Source organism: Toxotes jaculatrix, chromosome 16 (genome assembly GCF_017976425.1).
Source record: "Toxotes jaculatrix isolate fToxJac2 chromosome 16, fToxJac2.pri, whole genome shotgun sequence".
NCBI lineage: Eukaryota > Metazoa > Chordata > Actinopteri > Toxotidae > Toxotes > Toxotes jaculatrix.
In genome coordinates, this window is record NC_054409.1 from 15,089,704 (window position 1) to 15,113,819 (window position 24,116).

Genomic DNA, 24,116 nt, shown 5'->3' on the forward strand with positions numbered 1-24,116 from the left:
TTCATCATTCACAAACAGTCTAAATGTTTTAATCACATGCACACCTAAAATCACAGGCCAGTAAAAAGCAAGGAGAAGAAAAGTCAGGTCACTAAATTTAATTTAAAAAAGTATGTGTAACCATTCTCTTGATGTCACAACACACAAAACATTATATTTAACACCAATAAAAACATAAAGATCAGAACAAAACATACAATAAATACTTTTCTTTGGTTCTGAGTCTGGTAAAAATGACGCACAAAATAAATTATTTACTATATACTATTATAGTATAGTATATAGTAAATAGTATATACTATATACTATTTTGGTAATTCACATGTATATTAAGTAAGACATCACTGTATAGATTGTAAGAGTCTGTATTTTTAACATTTTGTATAAGAAAAATATCATATGTCATACATTCAGTGTCCCTGTGGTCCTTTGCTTGAATCTTGGTTGTTTTTATCCTCCTCCGGATTTTCATCCTCTAAATGTATGTCGCCACTTGGGTCCTCCTGGTCCGGCCCACCCACAAGAACTTTGCTGTAGAGTTTCTGCTGCTCTTCCTTAAAAGCATCTTTCACTTTTGCTCGTTTCAGCCCTCCATCCCTGACAGCACACAGGTCAGAAAGAAAAAAAAACGGTTTCACACACACACAGACTCAACACTGTGTCATTAGTTACTTTTTTCCCCACAAACCCTAAAGGGAATAACCAAGATTGCTTCAGGCTGTAATAGTACTGCAGAGTTTCTGACAAAGCTGAAAAGCTACAACTATGTGTTTTGTGAATCAGCGTCTGTTTCATGCCACAGGCAACCTCCCCCCTTTTAACAGCCATTAACACATCTAATTTACTGACATATATTATGACATTTAAATACAACAATGACTCACCAAATGAGATCCACTAAGCCTCCTTGTGCAGCTATGGCCGCTTTCACTCTGTTGGCAAACTGCACAGCATCCTCCCCTTTCTGCATAAGGACAATAATAAAGAACAGGCTAAGAAAAGGTGGGAAAAGTACTCCGGTAGATAGAATAAATAATACATTGCCTAAATGTTGTGTCAGTGATTTTGTTACAACATAGTTTCACCTCTTTGCTCATAGGTGGCAGATACCAAACGCTGCAGACAATGGCCCAGCTGCTCATCATCCTCAACAGATAATTCACCATGCCAAACTTACTGCTGTTCCAGAAAGCATCCCCAAACCGAGGATCATACTGCGAGGTAGAAATCAGGTCATGTCAAGCCAAGGTAAGAGCAAAATGAGCAGAATGGAAGAAAATAAAACAGCCCGAAAAAAGGTTCCTACCTTAATGGCAACTGGATAGACAGTGCAGCCAATTTCAAAGCTGCCCTTTTTGAACATCATCACTGATGTGTTATTGATGCAAGTACCTGTCGATGTCACAGTGTGACAATCTTAGAAACACAAAAAAAACAATGTGCTCTACACAAGTGTTTAAAAAATATCATATCATCAGTTATCTGAACACTGATACACACCCTCAGGAAAGATGAGGATGGGCTGCTTGGTTTTATCAGCAACATGATCACTGAGCCTGAAATGACAAAGCAGGTACATTTCACAATGTATCAGCATCAGAGCCAGTTACATCATTGTCATACTGCAGTTTAAGCCCTTGTGCTCGTAAAACGCAATCTGAGCTACCGATGGAGACCAAATCATTACTGTGCACTCAGGTGTCACAGGAGCTAAATCTGTAAAACAATGACTCCTGAATTTTGAGATGACATATGGAATACAACAAGTTTACAACATGTTTATTACCTAAAATGCAGTATAATATGCTGTATTTTAAATGCTTTTAAACATAAAATTGCCAGGTTGGTACCAATTTTGCAATCCCACACTGATCCACAAGCTGTTTTGTGTTAGAACATGTCCATTGTCGAGTTAATTGCTTAATGACAGTCATATTGTTGTTCCTAGTGGAGCATTATTAGATTATTTTGTTAGTGCAGTGCCTAACGACATGCACCAAATTTGGTTTTGTTCGGTGATTAAGTGAGCATGCATTAGGGAAACAACCAAAGATAAATCACTCAAAAGGAGAAGAGAAATTTTCTACAATAGGAAGTCCATTACTGCCACTGTTGCTATCTCTGTGACTGGTGTATTATTTGATGGGAGGCCTTTAACATCATGAAGACAAATTTAGATTTTTATGCACAAAAATACAGTACAATATGTATGTACTGTCAGTAGTATGTATAGTGTGTATGCATCAAAATATGTCACAGTAACAATCTGTCCTTTAAAAATAAACTTTATATTTCTGTAAAAACCTTTAAACTTTTAAGCGAGTTTATCAAGCAAAACTCAAATTATAATTTAAAAAAAATATATAAAGGGGTGGATGGCAGGACAACTTTACAATATGATGCCTAGCTATCCCCTTTGTGTACCTCACTAGTCACCATCAGCCATATTACTTATCCAAATGAACAAATGTATACTGGCTGCTCAGCTTTAGCACTGATCATAAAGATGGAATGGGAACTGAGACCATCGAGGCTGAGACAATGCAGTTTTACCTTTTGGCCACTAGATGTCTGTCTTTGACTTCTGATCTTTCAAACCAGATGTGAGGGGAGGATTTGACCATGGCTCGCTGGATCATTCCCATCAATCCTCCATGCACCTGGCCAACCTGAGAGACAAGTTGAAGACACACTCAGCTCAAAAACAACATCTCTAACACTAAAAAAATTAAACAATGCACAATGACAGAAACACATACAGTGTATAGAGATACACAAGCTTTTCTACCATAGAGTAGCAGCCATCATTGGCCAAGATGATGACATCAATGGGTGTTGTATGATTGGCCACACAGATACCACCATTCTGTGGTTTGTTCTCCCTGCAATTAAAAAGTTTTATTTACTATTATTTATTTATTATTAAAAACATACAACTTACATACAACTCAATGCTACAGACATGGAAAAGCAATATGACTATATGTAGAAAAACAATTATATGGATCCATTTTTTCTTCTCATTATATTCTTTGAAATTGAAATGTTTAAAAAAAAAAGCTGCTTTCCTATAAAACAATGTGATGCCACCATACTTGTAAATGCCACTGTTCTGGTAATTAGAATATATTCAATAAATCCATCTGTCTCTTAGGAAGCTGATATTCTTGCTGAATATTAAATATCCTGTACCTGTTATGATACGTGATGATTGCTGTGAGAGATATCACACAGATGCGGTAACACATCAGATGAACCATCTCACTCAGGTAGGACCTTAACCTGAAGAGACACAGTGTTATACCACAACAATCACTCCTGTCCCTTCAGTACTGATGTACACTTCAAGGTCTATCAAACAGCCACTTCTTGTTTCTTTAAAGCCACAGAACAATTACTCGAGTTTGACTAAAATATGCGCTTACAAAATTACACTAATCAGTGTTGTAGCCTAACTTAGAGTCCTAACTTCACAGTCATGACCTTAACTATTATGGGAACTGGGAGAACTTACTCTCTATTTGGCAAAAAGCCCACCAAGGTTGTCAGGACTAGGAGCAAGCTAATGCCAGTGACTCCCAGAGTAACCCTGCAGGAAACAGAACATATATTTGAGTAAAGACAGAAGCAGTTGTTTACCCTTTCACATGAGATGAATCTGCCTGTGTGCTGCTCTGACCTGAGAGGCAGGAGGACACCATAGCGGATGAGGACCCCCAGGCCCCACAGGACGGTAAGTCTCAGACTTATGTGACGGAAGTTGTAGTTGCTTCGAGTCAGCAAGTTCCAGCTCTCCAGTTCCTGGGCTGAAAAGCGCTTGGTCACCTCATCATCCACGATGCTCTCCACACCTCTCCGGCAGAAGTAGAAGATGTCAGCCATCTCAAACTCGGGCTCTGAGCGCAGACAGCTGGCTGATCCACGGAGCTCCTGGATCTCCTGCTGCAAAGAAGATGGTGGTTCTTTGGCTATGATACCTTAAGTGAGAATGAGAAAAAAAAAAGACATGCACTTGAGATAATGGTTGAAAATGATACATGTACAATAGGCATTCATGTCTGAGAGATATTAAAATATTTCTTGTTTACCATTGCTATATGGTTTATAGAGTTCTTGATTCTTTTCCTTTGCTCCTATTTCCATTCGTAGTGTTGCCCACTAATTGAAGAGAAAAAACATTAAGATAGTTTAGACTAGTTTAGAGAATTAGAGCAATTCAGTATTTCATTTTCTCCATTTATTGTAATGTGATATACAGCTACATAAGGGGTAAGAACTAAGTAATAAACATTGCAGGCCTCAAGACTGCAATCAAGGTTAATGATTCAAAAAGAATATGGGCAACAAAGACTATGATATGATCAAAGTGATGAAATTAGGCAACATGATCCTTGGAGACTACAGGTCTGCAGAACAGAGGGTTGGGAAAACATGTTTTTCTGAGAAGCTTGCAGCTCAGAAAACAACACACCAAAATTACAAAAACATTCAGCACATTCACACCTCTACCCTTCGTCTGACTTATTCAAGCATAAGTAGGTCACAGTTTTGATGGATCAGACCTCTGTGCCACCTAGACCTGGGGGGAGTACATTTAAAGGACCATCACTTTGTGTGTATACAAAATAAACTGCCACAGTGGCACCACTGCAATGAGAACCAACTCAAGGGGTGAAACAACAGCTGCTTTCAACGGACCTACGACATTTAGGAAAGTGCAAAAACATTTTGCAAAATGCCCAAAAACTTATTTTAAAAAAATAAAAAATCCAATGAACTTCATCCCAGGAGTCTGAGCTCCCTGCAGTATCACCACCTCAGATGGCAGTCCCATGGCTGAAAGCGTGTTCTTCCCAGGGGTCTGTCCCAAAAACTAAGCCCCAGAGGAACAGGATGCAGCAATATGTCCTGTGCTTTTAACAGCCTCTCTGAGCTGGGACTTCACAGGGGTCCCATCCAGAGAGGACTGCATTTTTCATTTACAATACAAAAAACATGTTGTGCACAAATGTATAAATAACTTTAAGGACTGTGCCACTGTGGGAGTTTAGAGATAGTGTAATATATTTGTTCCAAAATGTTGTGTAATGTATCATCAATAAATAAAATGACTTTTTAAGTTCACCAAAACCCTGCTTCTACATTAACATATAAATACAAAGGTATTTAATTTTGTATCCTTCTAATGATGTTGTGTATTACACATACACCAAGCTCACCTCAAAGATCTTGAGAAGTGTCCTCATGTAGAGTCTACGCATACCAAAAGAGACTCCAAGTACAGCTGGCACAATTATGAAGACAAACAACAGAGTCAACCAGACAGAAATGAAGATGCAAAGACACCTACAAAGCAGGTTGTCAACAGGAAATATAAACCAAGTCATGCTGTCAGCAGAGGTTTCACAAAGAACAGCGAGACTGAACACCACACTGAAACCCTGAGCTTTGGGTCGGGTCTTCTGGTCTGCTTGAAGCTTCTTTGTCTGAAGCCCACGGTGGCATGGAAATCAGGAGTAGGTCATTGTCTGTGTTGAACAAAGATAGCACAAACTATCAGCATCAGTCAGATAATTTGCAAACCTTATAATCCCCGCTGCTCTCTTTCAGACTTGTTCTACATTGTGATTTACTTCACTTTACTGATATATTTGATGATCTGGGCTACAGTTTAAAACTGATACATAAGCACGTCCTGGGTGAACGTCTCTGTGTTAGTATTACTGACAGGAGACTGTTGTTCAGGAGCTTCTGTTACTAAGGGATGTTACTGAGAGAGGCCATGTCTCTCACACGCTTCTACATTTTAGTTCTTCAAACTGTCTGAAATGATTTAATTTCATTTTTGCATTTGCTGACCTTTTTTTCTGGCAGCATGAGTAAATGTTATTCTAGCTTTTCAACAATGAAGCAATGACTGTTTGTAATTGTAAAGTGATAGAAACTGCCTCTGTCCATGTTTATCTGTTGTAAAAACAAATAAAAATTAAATGACTGACTGAAAATCAGTGTTAGAACACAGCTGTGCCTTGCTTGTGTGAAGCCAGAAATAAAGGTGCAGTACCACAAGAAATTACCAATACCTAGTAACAACTTTTAATTTTAACAACAGTTAATCAAGTATAGTGGCAGGCCATTATGTAGATTCACTGATGTCTAGAGATGACGCTATAGCTTTAGCATAAGTATTGTCATAACGTTACCGATTAACAGAAATGACTTGATGTCGGTGCTTTGCTGCATCACCACAGTGAGCATCAGGTAACGGGACACCGTCAACTGCTACGTCTCTTTTCTCCAGAGGAAAACCTTCAGCTACATGTATAATATTAGGACGTTTTGTGTAATTTGGTTCATGACATGTTATCTCAAAAGGGAGCTGCTAACAGTAGAAAAGCTCACTTTGACCACCCACAGCTAGCGGCTAATGGCTAATTCTGCGTTAGCTACCAGGGTAACGGCTCTTACCGTCCTCCGGATTTAACGCTATTAACGTCAGTCCTGTGTCGGAGGAGGATTGAGATGACAGACGGTCAGGTAGCTCTCCATCTGGACACCCAGGGCTGAAGCACAGGGATCTCTGACACACTGTGTTGGCTTTACCGGCTTTTAGCAGCGTCCTACACCTGCGGAGTTGCATAAAGTCCTCATGGCAACAGGTGCCCAATGAGGGCTGCTGTCACTGCACTGTGGGCTGGACATAGATAGGTACAGAAAATAGATGTGATGATTGAGCTACCATAGCAATGCACTAAGGACTGTAAATGAGTTTGTAGAATATGGAGGCTGTGCAGTACAGCTAAAGTAAACACAGGTAAAGTGACTCATAGTTGCATGGCTAATATAGCCATTAAATAAGACTGACATGAGACAAACAGTAAATCTGATTACTATGAGCTAAGCCACCCACAAAGTACTGGAAATGAGGTAAAATCAGTCAGAATGATTTTTTTTTTTTTTTTTTTTTTTTTTTTTTTTTTTGAGGAAAAAACACTTATATTAATGTAGTAAAAACAACAAATTAATGTAGAGATACACAAAGATATTGAATTTAAAATTAAAAACTCTTGACTTTTAAGAGTTTACATATAGGAGGCTGTCCCACTCACTTCATCACTTAAAGTGAGAACTGGGGATAAGGACCTCTATAGTTCTGTTTACATATTTAACTGGACTTACACAATCAGACTGCTTTGTCTGAATGTTAATCATTTGAAGTCTTTTACAATATTGGACAATACTGGACAATATTGGACTCTCCTTCACACCCTCTCCACCATGTGCTGATCAGTCACAGAAGCTCGTTCAGCAACAGACTCATTGTACCACGCTGCACCACAGAGTGACACAGGAAATCATTCCTGCTGGTAGCAGTCAAGCTATATAATTAAAAACTCTAAAAATCACAGACTCATGTATACCGTGTATACTTCATTTTTAAATCTTTAAACCACAAACCTCATGTACATATCTGCAAATATTAAGACGTCTTTATATTTTTATATTTTTCTTGTGTTATATTGTTCTGTTTGATTTTGGAGTATATGTGTACTATAAGGGGGGTATTGCACTAATTTTACTACTTTTAGTTTTTACTTTTTTACTATTTTCATTATACTATACTTTTTATTTTTTGTTTCACTTCATTTATCTTATTTATTTTAGAAACATTTTTCTCTTGGTGTACACACTGTACAATTTTCTTCTTTTCTTCATTTTCAATTGGGAGTTTGTAAGTAACAAAAGAATTTCCCTACGGGGATTAATAAAGTTTTTCTTTTTCTGATTCTGATTTTCTGTCATTGTGTTCAGCACATTGCCATGCCCTCACAGCCCTGCGGCCTGTGACTCTCATGCATCTCTCCCATTCACAGTGAGCATGCTCTTTGCTTGGGGGTTCAACTTCTAGTAGCAGGAAAAGCTACTATGTCCAATGTCCAGATGTCCAAATTAATGGACATCTGCTATCCAATCAGAACTGAGAATTCTCTGAGGCATAGCCCTAACCCTAATCTTAAAAAGGAAACAAACAAAAGAAAAGAAAGACAGAAAGTATAAACCCCAGGTTTGATTTACATTATGAACTGAGTCCCCCATAATGTCTGGGCAGGTCTGTGTCCCCAGTTACATTGTTAATACAAAAAGAAACATACAGCTAAACACACACTATTCTCTCGAATAAAAACCTTTATTTTTATATATTCTGCTACAAATTGCAGTTGTTTTCAAGCATGCATAGTTTCACACAGTTAAGACAAGTAAAATCACAAAGTAAGATTTTCCTTTAGAAGAATATCTTAACTTTAGAGCATGCATATACCCCAGTGTCCATTCATGAACAGTCAACCAATAATTTAGCTGCTCTAGGAACCAAAGGGCATTTCCAGCAGCCACTGAAAATGTAATCCAATGAATCATACAGTATTTCTAAAAACATACTGCATACACTTACCACGCTGAATGAGACTCATATAACATTTTTATAAACTTTCTTTGGCTTTTTTCATAAAGAAGCTAATACTGCTTCTTTACAAATATTGATAATGAAGGTAAGAGGATAACAAAATGGTATTAAAGATTATGCAAGGGGCAGTTGATGAATGAGGTTGATTGTTTGATTGATTTTGAGGTATTAAAAGTGAAAATGTACCAAAGTGAAAATCACTTCAGGACTGTTCTGTAGACTCAGTAGACTCACAAATGCAGACAAGTGCATTTATCAGATTATCTCTGATAATAATTAAAGCATTAACAAAATCCATCTTTCATCTATAGATTTAACACTCTGTTGATCACCTGTAGATGATCCTATGAAAAATAAAAAGTCAAAAAGTGTTTCATGTATTCTGAGCATTCATGCAGAGTAATATTCAAAATTAGTAAAACATACCAAAAGGCCTATCACAGTAGTCAAGATTAGCAACTCACTGTACCTAGAGACAATTTCCTTCAAGAAATGTTGCAGTTGAAGGAGTCTGTTCATCTTATACACACTGAAAATGACACATATATATCACAGTAAGATAGGCATAATGTTATTAAAGTCAGAAGAACTGCATCAGTGCTACATTACACGTAATTACAAAACAAATATTGGCTTTCGTCAACCAGGGTTAGACAATAGTCTTAAGGAAGATAATAACTCTACAGTATAGGGTGGAGAGAAACAACAGTAGGCACAAAACACAAACACAGCTTTAACAGGATCACATGAAATATTTCAGTATTGCCATATTGTATTTGTGCTTCTCAGCATTATAAAGGAATGTGTTGTATTTGTGGGGTGTTTGCTGGCATACTGCTGTAGTTGAATGTATGTCTTCTTAATTGCTACTGTTACTAATAACAATACTAAAGTGTTTGAGCAAAATAACTCAAACGTCACATTACCCTTTACCCACTGGGTCTACAACCACATCAGCATTAGAAATGTCTTTACTAAAGGAAAATATGCTTTTTTTTTAAATATACTTTGTAAAAGTCAGAAATGCAGCTGTTGGTTTTGTTTATGCTCTAAGAAACAGCAGCAGCATATAATCAACAGTGTTGCATCTGGCTGGAGTGGTCAGCCTTTGTGCTTCAGCGTGGCAGTTTCAGGGCAGGGTTGATATGTTTTTGTTCACTTGCTCACTGACAGTTCAGAAGTTCAAGATCCATCAGTATTCTGTGCTAGTCTCTCTCCTATTCCTCCCACTACCAACAGAGAATATCCACGTTCTGTTTTAATGTCTCAGTTGTTTTTGCCAAGCTCATCGAGACATCATCCGCACAAATTCTGTGGATGAAAGAAAAGGACAGATTGTTTTACAAAGCTCAATGACCTACTTTAGTTTAAATCTACAGTAAGACATACAGTATGATGCTGCACAAGTAACAAGAATTGTTCCTTATTATAAATGATATGCACATCCAATCATGAAAATCATGTTAGTAAAGACAGTATAGTTCCTTGGGCATCGTTACTGATAGTTTGCATAAAGAGTACAGAGTAAAACACATGTAAAATCATGTTGATGTAAAAACTGTACTAAGAAAAGAAGCACTTTCTAATATTTTCATCCCTGACAGTCTGCATGCATCTTTTTCTCGGTGGGTAATCTATGAGGTGACATAATCCCTTGGTATGGAGATAATCTGACAGACAGACCTACTGCCTTCATCCCCTCACCTCACTATCAGCATGGTATTTGGATATCAGCCACACATATTGGGATTTGAAATGTGAGTGTGTGCATGTTTAAGAGCGAGACAGAGCAAGAGGGTAGAAGAGAAAGATGCCAAGAGTTAAATGTGTTATGCTGTATGAACTGCAAATTATGGTGTTGTATACAACATAATTTACCTTCAAAGTCTACATGTCCATCCCCGTTGAGATCTATGTCTCGCAGGATGTCCTCCAGATCCCTGTGTCCAACCTGAGGAAGTCAGATTGTGGAAAATCAATTTGTGAACTTTGGTGGCACAAACTCAGGTAAGATTTAAAAGTAGAGTGGAAAGACAAGATTCGGACAGACATTGATTGATGGAGAGCTACAGATAGGAGGACATACTCTCCCAGCTGCTCTGTACCTGTTGTCCTAAAAGTTTTTTCATTGCTTCTCTTAGTTCTGCTGTACTGATCTGGCCATCGCCATTTGTGTCAAACTGAAACAAAGAGAAAAAGAGAGAACAGAAAAGCAATAATTAGACTTTAATCATGATATGCAATTAGCAAAATTCTCTTTCCTCTTTTTCATTACTAAACCCCTAAGCTTGAACCAACCACTGTTAGCATCTCTACATTCGAAAAAATGAATGAATGAAGTTATACCTGAATATAGAGTTAAAACCCCACAAACAAAGAAACACGACCCTTTTATAGTCATCAGTTTTTACCATGATCTTCCATCTCCATTTCAACCTATTGGGAAATTATTTTTGGTAAGTTGTGAGTTTTTCTCTCATGACTTTCCTCACCTCCTTGAATGCATCCCTCAGCTCTTTCACCCCAATCATGTCTGCAGTTTCAGCCAGAAGCTTGGGCCCCATGAGTTCAACAAAGTCCTCGAAGTCGACATGTCCTCCCACTGGTGGACAGAGGGTAAAAGAGAAAGCTGGGTTAACTTAAAGGGAACGCCTAGAGGGGAAAAAAAAGGACAAAACTAGCTTTATTTGTACTTCATCTGATAAACAGTCACACTCAGACTCATAATTCATAGACTTTCTCACACATATATACAGACAGTTTTACTCACAATTCATGTTGATCTGCTGGCTCAGTTCTATTAGCTCCATCTCTGTTGGCATGTAGCCCATGGTTCTCATGCAGTTCCCCAGGTCTTTACAGCCAATGAACCCATCTTTGTCTTTGTCGAACTCCTTGAATGCCTCACGCAACTCTGAGAGCAGGGGTGATTAGATATAAATGTGAGATAAATGTTAAATTACAGTTTTATTTTGCGTTCTTTATTGTTCTGAAATGTCACTTACCATCCATTTCTTCTGGCCTCAACTCTCGGTCCTGTGAAGGATCACAGTGCAAGGTTAGGATACAAACACTGCTGATATTGTTAAAATCATGCCAATGCGCAGCATTGCCCACACAACATGACATTGTAAAAAACAGTGTAGATATAGTGTAGATATAAAAATAGGGAACTACAGGCATGTGCTACAGAGTGCCAAGAATCTGCAGATTTCCTTCCAGCCAGAGAGGAAGAGCTTATCAGTGAGATCACCTGCTGAAGTGTTTGGAGGGCAGGAAAACATGCAGATTCTTGGCACTCTGTGATATCCGGTCAAAAAATAGCACAGAACTAGGTAGGTATAACAGAGGCAAGATTAGATATAAAATCTTGTTTTGAATTGAGTTTAATAGGTATGTTGCTTGCATTTCTGAAAATCTGGATATGCAGAGACAATGGAAAGATATGAAGTATGCAACAGTTCTTTTATTTGCCAGTCCACTGAAATGAGTCAATCTCAACCCCTGCATCCATTTAGAACAACTACGGACAGTCAATAGAACAGCAGTCATCTACTCTGAATATTTCAGCATCTTTGTTTTCTTGAAAACCTCATGGTTTCACTGTTGTAAATAGACACATGAAATAATTGCCAGGTGAGGAGCAAATCTGCCATCGCCATAACCCAGATTTAATAATCTCCCATCCTGCTATAAATATCCACCATGTTTATGAGTAATGCAGCCTCATACATAAACATACACACAAACACAAGCACCCCCCTGCAGACTCCATACTGTAAAATATGTCAAAATACCATCTTCCCTCTTCCACCACGCTTCTTTGCATGCTCTAAGTGCTGACATTACAGAGAGAGGTGATTACTACACACATTCATGATTAGTTTCAGTTATTGTGTGTGTATTGTATTGTGTGCTAATCTCTCTTGGCATGCATGCACGTGATATTTTCTGGACTTACGTACAGCCTGCCGGCTCTCAGCGAAGCCCTTGCGTAGAAAGATGCATGCAGGACCCAGTACGTTGTGCATGTTGGCTCCGTTCTGGGCCAGGGCCACTAGAGGCTCAAGATAGGCCCCCCCAGAGCCCCCCTCCTCACAGGACTGCACTGCTTTGTAGTTCTTCTTCTGGTCCTGGAGCAGCATCCCGGGCGGGGGGCCAGACATGGGAGCAGGGGCAAAAACAGGGGCAGAGACCATGACTCAGATTGTGGCAGCATGGAGCGAACAAGGAGCCAACATGGAGGCAGGACGGAGGGGGTTCAAAAGCAGGATCAGAGGTGACAGGCACATGCCTGTCAGTCATAGAGAGGTGTGTAGTCAGGTCAGTTGATGGAGGAAAGCAGCTCAGTCAGAGGGAAGAGGGTGTAATACAAGCAACTGATGCCATCTATGACTCTGTCCTGTTGCACAGTGTCTGGTAATATAAGGGAATTTAAAATGATGACACGCTGCATTTACAGTCAACTACAAGACTCATGCAGCCATAGTTACTTGAATTTTGTTTGTGCACATTACAAAATAATTGCGTTGTCCAGGAGATAAGGCTAAAGTTCAGCCAGCCATTTCATTATAATCGCCAATTAGCCAATCAACCAGGGGGCAAAAGTTGTTCTCACAGCAGTCATCCCAATTACAGAGAGAGTTACAGGTTAATTAAGAACAGGCAATCACTGCCTGCCAGTGGACAAAAAAAGCCTCTTCTAAATAAAGTCAAGTAAGGTCCAACCATTGCTCTGACTAACATTTGAATTAGAGAGAGTCGTTCCTAATCCAAGGCTAAATACAGAACACTATTAAGAGTTTAAGGTTGTAATGTCTCTTCTCACACATGATAGTGCTGGTCAGGTCTTCAATTATCACAATGTAACATCCAACCGAGTGGCTGAAAATCCAGCTACAAGCAAGTGAAACAGGCTCACTGTCACAGCAAATTACCAAGGGACCATTTTTGCTGCTGGTTTAAATCTCTCAGACATGAGCTATTTCCCATTTTCAGATGGTTATTATAGCAAACATAAGACATCTGCATGCATACAAAATAAAAAATTAATATACATACATCTACATGCAAATACAAAGTGTATTTTATGCTCTACAAATGACCTTCACACTCCATCTGTTGCCTTGTCAGTCCTAATGCCAGTTCGTGCATTCCTACAGTCCCCACCACAGGAACGGATGCCCACTGGGTAATCTGACCAAGTGATGCATGGAGCAGGGCTGTCTGCGAATATATCGTGCCAGAAAAAGTACTATCAAGCCAGGCGCTAGCAGTTACATAACACAAAAAAAGAAAAAAGAAAAAAAAAGAAAAAACAGTGTCAGAGAAAGGCTGTAGTCAAGCAAGAACTTCTCCAGCACTCCAACCCATTTTGCACAGATGGCATCAACAGTTGCTTGTCATATTGTGCTTCCTCAAGGATGTGCAGCTGCTGATATGAAGGGAAATCTATTTGTGTGATTGTCTGCCTGCTACAGAGAGTCTATTCAAGCATACAATGAGGACAGCAGATGTAAGAGATGTATCGTACAAAGGAAATCGTCTTGAGTTTTTAGAAAAAGAGTTCCGATTGTTCCTCCTCCGTTCTTCCTCAACTGTGCACTTGTGCGGCCATCGAAAACACTCAGTGTCAATGGTACATCCAAGCTGAAAGAATCTGATACAGCTGCAACAGCACACCTGTTTGCAACATTCCCACTGACTGGTCATATCCCGCAGGTGCAGGCTCAACAGGGCAGCATCTTCCGCTGGCTGGTAAGGTGGCATCCCTGTGCGATCGACTGACTCTAAAGTTTGGTGACATGATCCAAATTCACTGGCTTCACCTTTGCTAACAGGTCAAGCACAAGCAGCATAGACCAACTCCACTGACCCGTCTGAGCAGCTGAAATGGGTTTCCAGGGAATAAAACCTAGCAATGATAGGCACTTTTTACCGGAAAAGACATAATAGGATGCAAATCTTATTAACGGTGCAGGGCAATCCATGAGGGACATGCAGAATGAATTCTAAAGGAAGTCAACCAAGTCCTGCATCAATAATCAAGACTATAAGATCCTACGCTGACAGATATTGACTGAAACTACAGCATGAGACACAAGCTTTATCTTGAAATATCATCCTGCCGTGTGCTTGGGCTCCAGCAAAACAAAGCACAGGGCAACAGCTGAACAGTCTGGTGGACAACCAGTCAGTGGTCAGTCAGTACAGGTCCAGTCAAACAGCCTTCAGCCAGGCTGGGGACACACCATGAGACAAACATGCAGGGGGATTCAAGGAGACCACAGCCAAGTGAAAAACCTCAGAGCAGACCTTACCTTCTTGGTGAAAATTTTAAGCGACTTTACAGAGTTGCCCATTGCAAAAAAAAAAAAAATCCTTCTTGTTTTATGTTTTCTCTCTAACTGTGTCTGACTTGGTGTGCCTGTATGTAAGTGCACATGTATGCATGTGTGTTTGCATATGTTTCCGGGCATGCATGGGAATAAGAGTGATTAGAAAGGGAAAGAGGGTTCAGTGGGTCATTGACTAATATAAGAGGACATTTGGGGAAAAAGCAGGAAGAGGAGCAGAGATATCTCAGGAGGTAGACAGAGGTCAGGAGGGAGAGGACAAAGGAGTGTGCAGGAAGGACTTAGAGGCAAGGGGACGAGGTACGAGGGGAGGGACACTGAGACAAAGGAGGAAATATGTAAACAAGAACAAAGGACAGATCAGAAGAACACAAAGATGAGCGAGGGAGAGGAAGCATGCATGTGAACAGAGCGAGATGCAAGCGCCAGGAGTAGAAAAAGAAAGATTGCTTATTCATTCCATCCTCTCTCCTACAGTGTCTTTCCTCCCTCCCTCCCCCTCTTTTTCCCTCCCTCTCTCTCCCTCTGTCTCTCTGTCCGTCTGTCTCTTGCCCACCCTCTCCCCCACTCTCGCTCACGCCACAGTTTTAAATCATCTATGCGAATGTGACAGAAGAAGCTCGTTTGGACAAGCATATTACCTTCCCCTGAGCAAGATGCTGGAGACACTAATCCAAATACGCACACACACAGACACACAAACACACACACATACACTTGATTAAACACACATGGATGTGGGGCTGTAGAGCTAAAAATATAACGCACGCTTTCTCTACCCCCTACTCTCCCATATCTCTCCCCACTCTACCCTCAGCATCCACCCCTCACTCTCTCTCTCTCTCTCTCACACACACACACACACACACACACACACACACACTCTCTCTCTCACAACACACACAGACATAGAAGCATCACAAAGTCATGTTAAGCTTGAAGGGATTGGATTCAGATCAAAGCCAAAATGTGCAAGAAATGACAATGGATCCTGAACCACCGAGGATGCAGACCCAACATGTGCAAACGCAAACACACACAGACAGGCAAAGAAATGCTCTCTTTCAGCCTCTCTCATACACACACACAGAAACACATTTATTGTCAAGCATGATGGCAGAAAAAGTGAGAGTCTCTAAATATGGAACATATCCAGCAGCAAAAAGTAAAACTGCTACATCTCAAAGGGAAATGTTGCATTTTTTTTTTGTATGTTTACATCAATACATTTATTTCAGGTTCTTTATGCATCAGTGTTTACACATCAGTGACAATAATCAATGAATCTTAAAGGTCTACTTGCCAAATGTTGACAGTGTCTCAGGCCCAGAAAAGATAACTCAAGCGAGTGATATTTAAGTTCTAAACCAGGTGCACAAAGCACATTTCTGTACTGATGAGAGAAGTGACCACTGTTGTGTAACTAAGTCTTAAACTGTGGGCACAAAAGGTGTGACGACCAGGCAGAGACACTGATCTAAGAGCTCATCTGCGAGTTTGCTGCAGTGTGGACGTTTGGTATGAATGGTTACTGTTTGCCTGCAAACTAAGTGAAGCGGTGTCATGCAGGTAAAAGGAAGACATGTTTTGCACATGTTTTTCACATCAGCCTCTACTTGTCTCAGCTTGATCTGGACACGTCTTTTCACTTTTTTTTAATTCTTTCAAGCCTCACAACATTCTCACTATTCACAGCTGAAATATGTGCGTGTGTGAAGTGATGTAAAAGTGATGTGTCACTTACAATTGATCAGTTAGTATTTTTACTTTAAGCTTACTGAGAATGTTTGTGTGTTCGATTGCAGGACTTCTACTTAGAGTATTTTTATTGTGGTGTGGCTACTTTTAGATCCCATATATACATATAAAGATTCTCTGCTCTGAATAATTTGTATTCTGAATAATTTGTAAATAATTTATATCTGAAAAAAAGTTTTTTACACAAAAAAAGTTCAGTTACTTCTGTAAAAATTCTTACACCTCACATTCGTTCTCCATGACTGTGCAAATATTGTTCATTTCCAAACTGTGATGTTGCAAGTCATGCTCACACGTTCACATCTTAAACTGAGATTAAAGGTGAGCACAGAGACACTTTTCTCCTGCAGCAGATGTCTGTGAAAACAGACTTCTGGTGTCGAACTCTGCACATATATCATTCTACACAGCGAAGCTCAAACATCCAACAATAAGCAAAACCTTGAGTGGAGCAGGGTCTTTAAGAATCTGAGTCCTTCTTCCTTGTCTAAAATGGCAAACTAAAACATCCAGTATTAACCCACATTTTGGGTTTTTTACCAGCAGCTTTCACTCCCGTGGTAAATTTAGTGGTCAGTCATTGCAACAGTTAAGTACAGCCTTATTTCTCTCCTCTGTTCGACCTTGTTTATTCTCTGCTATTTTAATAAACACATTCACGCCAAAGTCATTTCAGATCTCGCTCCCATTCAATATCTCTGCGGCTCCTCAGTGTTGTTCTGCGGATGATTCATCCAGCCTCTCACCGGAGGCTCATTGTGAACTTCAGAACACATCAGACGTCAGACACAGGAGCCGTCAGCTCTCATAATGTCAGACCATAGTGTGCACGGGCAAGAGATCCATCTCTCCCCTCTCGCTCTTTCTTTCTCTCATGGCTGTATCCTTCTCTTTCTCCCTCACAATCTCTCTCACTCAGATGCGCACAATTTAGTTTTCACATTTACATAACGGCTTTCATGCTGACAACATCTCATGAGAAAATTTATCTGAACATCAGACAATTTCTGGGGCATCACGTTTCACGGACTCATAAGGTTAAGCTACAGTTATGATTTCTAAAACAGCACAATTCTTGCAACATTTTTCTTGCGCAAACAATGCAAAGAATTCTATACGCATGCACCAGAGAGGAAGCTTATTTGCAGAGAAAATATTAATAATAGTTTTTGTTTTTTAATGAAGATTTTGAGGTCAAGTATAATCCCATTTCATCCACTGCCATCAAGTGTGTTAAATGAGCTGGGAGAGGTAGAAGGGGGAAGGAAGGGACTGATGTAATAACAAGCTCTCATGCGTTCATCATCAGCCTTCTTTATTTTTATCCTGAGAGCTGTTCTTCTCTATAAGACAAAAATAAGTATGTTTCTTTCAATTTGCAAAGTGCAGTGAAATGTAAGAGTTTGAACTGGATTGAGTCCGGATGTGAAGACAAAGGGAGAGTTTTTGTGAGCACATATTTGTCGTCATTAGAGGACGTCTGGGCAGTGCAAAAAACACACAATTCACACTTGCGTCATGTTCTTGTGCTTGGGCTGAGACGTCACAATTTAATCCTACAAGTCGATTAACTCATTCAGATCAGAATATCTAAAACCTTCAACTTTCATGCTGATCATTCTGGTATTTCCAGACTATTTCAGATTGTACCACATGTACAAACGGCTGTTCGTCTAATTAAAGGTCTAGTGCGTCAGCAAGGGGGAAAAATATTGACAAGTCTCATTTCAGTCAATTAAGCCTCTGTTGTTTTTCCTCTGACTCATTTATCCCTTGTCCTCTGTCTCGTAGTGTCTCTCACTGATTTTCCCTTCCGGCCTCAGGACTCCATAAATATTTGGCATCATCACACACACACGTATATACTTAACATTGCAGCGTGTGCAGTTGTGCTCAGAGGCTCATACATTTCACTGCCTAATCCTCATCTCAAAAAGGGATTTAACCAAAGAGTCGAATTTTCTACCTCCTCCTTTGCCAGCACTGATATAAAAATATCCATGCGTGTCTAAAAATAGCCTGCCATATTCTAGACATACTGGAGGCATATGCTGTGGTGAATACGATATCTACTCTCTTTTTCCTCTCATTTCCAACCAGATCTTTCTCCTGATTTTTGTTGATTTTCAGTGTCTTTTTTCCCCCTTTTTTTGGCCTCTTCTGTATTTTCATTCCTCCTCAGATGTCATCAAGGTCAGTGTGACCCCAGCAGATGAAAAAGGGAGAAGAGGAAGAGAGATTTTTGTGAGGGCAAAATAATAAGGGGAGAGACAGACAGGAAACATCAGCGGCTGCCAGTGCGAGATGAGTAGCAGGAAAACCAGTCGAGGAAGTGAGGAGCTAATCTGAGTTTAAACACCTTTCCTCACATTGTCTGCAGAGCTGTCAGATGGGAGCAGGGAAGTGAGAGTTGATGACTGTTTGCCTTACATAACAATCATCAGGTCTTCCAGCGAAGTAACACTTTTTCTATTTAATTCTTTGTCCTCCCCTTGATTTGTCCCATTCCCTCGCTTCCTTCACTTTGTTTCTGTGCCCTTTCACTTTTCCTGGCTCACTGATGTGGCACACAGAGGACTGTTAATCTCTCCGCACTCTCTCTCTCTCTCTCTCTCTCTCTCTCTCTCTCTCTCTCTCACACACACACACACACACACACACACACACACACACACACACACACTGTGAGTTCAAACCTATTAGTACAAACGGTACTTGCTCCCTCTGCTGGTTAATACACACATCTTTTTATCTAAATTTAATTTGAAAAAGAAAATTGTCACCTCCTCAATAATAATTTCTCAACAGCAGATAACAGACCTCTTTCAATACCAGGTCTGAAGTGCGTTTTCAGATTTTCTCTGCAAAGGGTTTGTACAACAAGGTCAGTGAAGGTCACACAATCTGAGGGATGCAGAGATTGTTGAGAATCTCTTAAAATAGAAACAAAATTTCTACTGGGACAAAAAAAACTGCTCACTCTCTGTCCTTGACCAAGGTGTCTGGTGTAACCTGGATAGTTTCAAGACTTGAATGTGCAGAAATAATGGGAGTTTTGTTCACTATAGTGCATGCCTGCTTCAAAGAAATAAAATTTCACATTGAAAATCCAATGAATCACTGCATTGCAACCGTTCTATAACCATCGAGTTGCAAAACAAACTCAAGCAGCAAACCACATTTGTCCTTATTCTAACCCCCACACTAGCCTTTTTGGTAAACATGATTCATCTTATGAATATGAAAACGTGGATTATAAACTGGTAGCTTGGAGAACCATGCATGCTGCAAACCAGCTCTTTTATTTTTCAGATGTGCTCTGTCAGGTAGCATGTTTGCCAAAGGATTTGAATATTTTTACCAAGATGGTAAAAAATAAAAAAAGAAAGAAAGAAAGAAAGAAAAACACACACAAAAAAAAACACTCTGCCCTCCTCCAGTCTCTCATAATCAGGTCTTGATGGGCTATTTTTAGCTTCCACTGGCAGCGAATGAGTTCTTTTGGGATTGTATGCAGATCTCAATGTTACATAAGAAAAATATGAAATGAAAGAGTTTGTAGTGTGTAATATCTCACCCTGCCCTCTGCGGTGCTCTATTACATATATTCAGGGAGCATTAAAGGCATATCAGTGTTGCTGTATGGTCACTGAAAGGAAACAGCTTGGGTAAGACGCTGAGCAGGTGCAAAAACTTGCGTGCACAAGCTGTCTCAGATTTTTTTTTTTTTTTCACTTTTTCCATCCTTTTCTTTCTTTTCATTCTCACACGTACATCGCTCACTCACTCACTTTCTGGCTCCCTCTTTCACACAGTGATGTGCACAGCTAACTCTTGTCCTCTCACAAATTCCTATTTGACAGTTAACAGCTGTGTCTGATATGACTTAACTTCGCAAGTGAAAACATCTCAGAAAACAAACTTGCCAGCACTTTGAAAACTTGATGACTCACAAAACATCGATTCATAATCGCTTGGTGGTAAATTTTTGATGTAAATAATGTTGTTGTTCATTTCATCTGTAATTCTCGTTCCTCTTAACAAAAACACTCAGATCTGAAGGAACTATCCAAATACACAATAACACAATACTGTGCTCAAGAATTCCAGCTGGAAATGATCACCACTTTTCACCTGATCATTCACTGATTTGATGAAAATGACAAACTATCTGCTTTTTTCCCACACATGTCAGCAGCTCTGGAGACTTTATATATCACACAGCTGCATGGATTTTGCCTCACTGGAACCCCTAAGACTGATTGAAGCTCTGGCCTGGATTGAGAGGAGTTATTTCTGGAACACATTAGTGCACGGGGAGGTAATTGTCTCCTCTTGAGCTTTTTATCATCTACGCAGAAAGAAGGATTTCAATGAAACAAGAAAAAAGATGGGCTACTGTACATCTGCAGGATCTAGCTGAGCAACAGGGGAAATGAGGTGTCTTGTAAAAAACTGAAGTGTTAGTAGGTGAACAGGTGATGCAGGAAAGAAGAGATACACCCTTTATTTGCCACAAACTCTCACTCATCACAGTGTTAGTAAAAGTTTTTGAGGTGAATAATGCTTAATTATATTTTATCACAATTTCTCACCTGGATGCGTATCAATGGTTCACTTACCTGTGGGTCCGTGTGTGTGTGTGTTTGAATCACAAGCTCTCGACAGTGAAAGGTTTTCCACACAACAGGAAAACTGATCCCCCTTCTGTTGTTCAGGTGACAGTCACAATGAAAGCGACTGTATTCATACTGGGATGCATGACAGACCGCAACCCCCCCCCCCCCACACTTCCCGTCATGAAAGTGATGGACACCAGATACACGCAGAAGCTAGATTTGGACTGGAAACATGCATCCATTTTTAATCTGCTCAACTGGGGTGACTGCAGGTCTCCAGTCACATGTGTCTTAATAGGTTCAAGCTTCATCTGCATCGCACCTGTGAACCTCCACCTGCTGACGATTATTGAGTCCTGCACCTGTGTGACACTTTTAACAAGCATCCATGCTATAGTGAATTTGGCAAACCCCAATAAAGCAGTAGAATATCAAACATTTACTCTGTTCAAAGTACAGTATGTACACAATGAGAGTAAACCACCGGAACTAATGATGACAATACTAACACCACCACACCTGCCCCCTCTTGTACTGGGATTAGCGTGAGGATCAAATATTGGACTGGATTGTTTTTGTCTTATTATATTGACACTGGACTTGTACTCTGACCAGTTTACTTTGTAAATGAACTCTCTTTTTTACTTACAATTTCCCAGCCAATGACAATGTTTTTTTTTTGTGTTCTTACAGAAAAGCTGGGTTGGGATCATTGCTGATGAGACTCTCAGTTTTATTTTTAATGGACAAAAAGACACTTCATGACAATTTAAAATAGCCTGTACTGATCAGTGAAAGTTCCAGTTCCAACTAAATGCTTTGAATCTGAATGCTTGATTCATGATGCTGCTACTTTACAGCTTGAAACTTTGCCCTTTGCATGGTGTTACACGACAAAACGCCCACACATTTAACAGTGCATTAATGAGCCTTGCGCAAAATGATGATTGGACACTGTTTAGATCAACTTTTTTGCCTTTCATTTGGAAGGCAGAAAAAAACAATGGCTCAAATCAATCAACTAAATAATAAGGATTTTTGAGGTTATTTTATATTTTCTACAGCTTGGGTTGTGCCTTCAAACTACTTTTAGAACGATTCCAAAAGTTTTAATTTCCTCTTCAAGCCCCCTTACCTGCCCAAAGACTGACTTGACTATGGGATGAAGACTAGAGTCATATTCGGATGAGGTCGCGCTCAGTCTTTTGGATGTGCGGCTGGATGCGGGCTGAACAGGTGCACTTGTCGTAGGTGGGTCAGAGCTGAGACTGGAAGATGAACCGGTGATGACTCTCTCCCTGGGCTCGAAAAAGAAATCCGCGTCGTCCGCATGTTTCGGATAAGACGGAGTTGGAGAGGTTCTCCTGTCCTGCCGTGTGCCGCCCAGGTGCTCCGCTGCAGGAGTCAGTTCACCTCGCGAAGACTCGTGGTGGTGATGGGAGTGTTTGGACCTGGAGGACTTGCTGCGCTCTTTCTGATGCCGGTTCGTCCTGTGTCTCACATCCTCCTGAGCGTAGCCATCATCCAGCAGGCTGGCTTGCCTGTGGGAATGGCTTTTCTGCACCCGGTGATGATCACCTACATGTCGAGAGTCGGCGTGTCTTGGTTGGCAGAGAGGTCTCCGCGCACTCGGCTCGCAATCATCCGTCCAGCCTGCATCATCGCCGCCTCCAGCTCCGGTGGGATGATAGTGAGAGCGGTGACTCCGGTGACCGTGCGGACCGTGATCCGAGTGCGCAGACCTGCGGTTGAGTCCTGATGATCTCAGCAGAGAAGTAGTCGACTCGCTTTTTGGAAGAGAGGAGCTCATCGTTCGCTTTCTCTCGCTTGACAAGCGAAGTGAATCTGCAGGAGGCTGGAGGTCGAGTAAAGGAAACGAAGGCTGTCCCCCCCCTGCCACGTGCAGGTGCTCAGCATCAGCCACTTGGACCCCCCCTCTCTAAACCACATCCACCCTCTGGACCATCACTGCACAGTCCGCGGTGCTGAAGTTGGAGCAGCAGCCACCTGATCGAGCATTTGCAGAAGATGTGAAGTGGAGCCTGATGATCTGGCAGCCAGGCGGTCAGTCTGACGCCTCTCAGGGGGGCTCCGTCAAGTTTGGATGGCAGCACTGTGTTGCACTGCCGCGTGTCACACGCAGTCACACGCGCAAAGTTCATTAAGATCCACGTCACGATAGATCATTTCTGCATAATGAGCCGCTTCATGAGTATTATTCACTTTCTATTTGATTATAGTTCGAGCTTCATCATCTGTAGACGCTTTGTCTCCCGAGGAAATCAACATGTTTCCATATATCTTTAAATGTGTATCATAAGCATCAGTGGACCAATGCCAGACCCATATATTCACTCAAAACTCAACAAGTGGTGCTGTGGACATTAATGGACAGTCTTTCTCAAGGACAACTTTCTATTTTCTCAAATTAAACACATTTAAAAGACACTGGATCACTGCAAAAAATAGACGCATTCACGTAAAATTCATGAAAACATTAAAAAGAGCAAAAATGTAAAAGGGTTACACAAAGTGAAATCATCTTACACACTTCAGTAGTTAGTAGGTCTTTTGAGCTATGAATAGCAACATAACCTTTTGGAAATTAACACAGTAGCACCATTTATTCATTAGTCAGCACTGGGATAAGCAAACTAGTGAAATGAGATGTACAAATCAGAACAGTGTGAGTATAGAATATCACCAGACATCAAATTAAATGACAGATAATTTAATTTGAAAGGGGTGCATAAAGTTCTTTGATGTGGGCATGCTGGAGGTCAGCACTTTTGTGCTATCTTCCAGATCAGTTCATCTCTCAAATTCATTCATTCATTCATTCATTCCCATATAAATTTTTAGTAAAACATAGGGATCTTCATTTATGGAACTTTTCAGAGGTACTTCCCATTTCCCATT

The 24,116-nt window shown here is 40.4% G+C and overlaps 2 protein-coding genes across 4 annotated transcripts; both read right to left on the reverse strand.

Moving 5' to 3' along the window:
- Positions 1-314: 314 nt before the first annotated feature.
- Positions 315-6,631, reverse strand: gpat4 (glycerol-3-phosphate acyltransferase 4). The gene is made up of 13 exons (XM_041059077.1): positions 6,469-6,631; positions 5,220-5,528; positions 4,089-4,158; positions 3,680-3,977; positions 3,515-3,589; positions 3,193-3,282; positions 2,789-2,882; positions 2,554-2,669; positions 1,501-1,556; positions 1,307-1,392; positions 1,086-1,214; positions 885-964; positions 315-597 (listed from the first exon to the last, which is right to left on the reverse strand). The coding sequence occupies exons 2-13, from the start codon at positions 5,385-5,387 to the stop codon at positions 411-413; spliced, it is 1,449 nt and encodes a 482-aa protein (XP_040915011.1). The 5' UTR covers positions 5,388-5,528; positions 6,469-6,631; the 3' UTR covers positions 315-410.
- A 3,036-nt stretch (positions 6,632-9,667) lies between these two features.
- cabp1b (calcium binding protein 1b) lies at positions 9,668-23,007 on the reverse strand. 3 transcript variants are annotated; one of them, XM_041059143.1, is made up of 7 exons: positions 22,333-23,007; positions 11,470-11,500; positions 11,235-11,378; positions 10,957-11,066; positions 10,570-10,644; positions 10,343-10,415; positions 9,668-9,775 (listed from the first exon to the last, which is right to left on the reverse strand). In XM_041059143.1, the coding sequence occupies exons 1-7, from the start codon at positions 23,005-23,007 to the stop codon at positions 9,750-9,752; spliced, it is 1,134 nt and encodes a 377-aa protein (XP_040915077.1). In that variant the 3' UTR covers positions 9,668-9,749. The 3 variants fall into 3 exon arrangements, with proteins under 3 accessions (XP_040915077.1, XP_040915078.1, XP_040915079.1); XM_041059144.1 differs by lacking the exon at positions 22,333-23,007 and adding an exon at positions 14,785-14,826; XM_041059145.1 differs by lacking the exon at positions 22,333-23,007 and adding an exon at positions 12,433-12,510.
- Between the last annotated feature and the right edge of the window lie 1,109 nt (positions 23,008-24,116).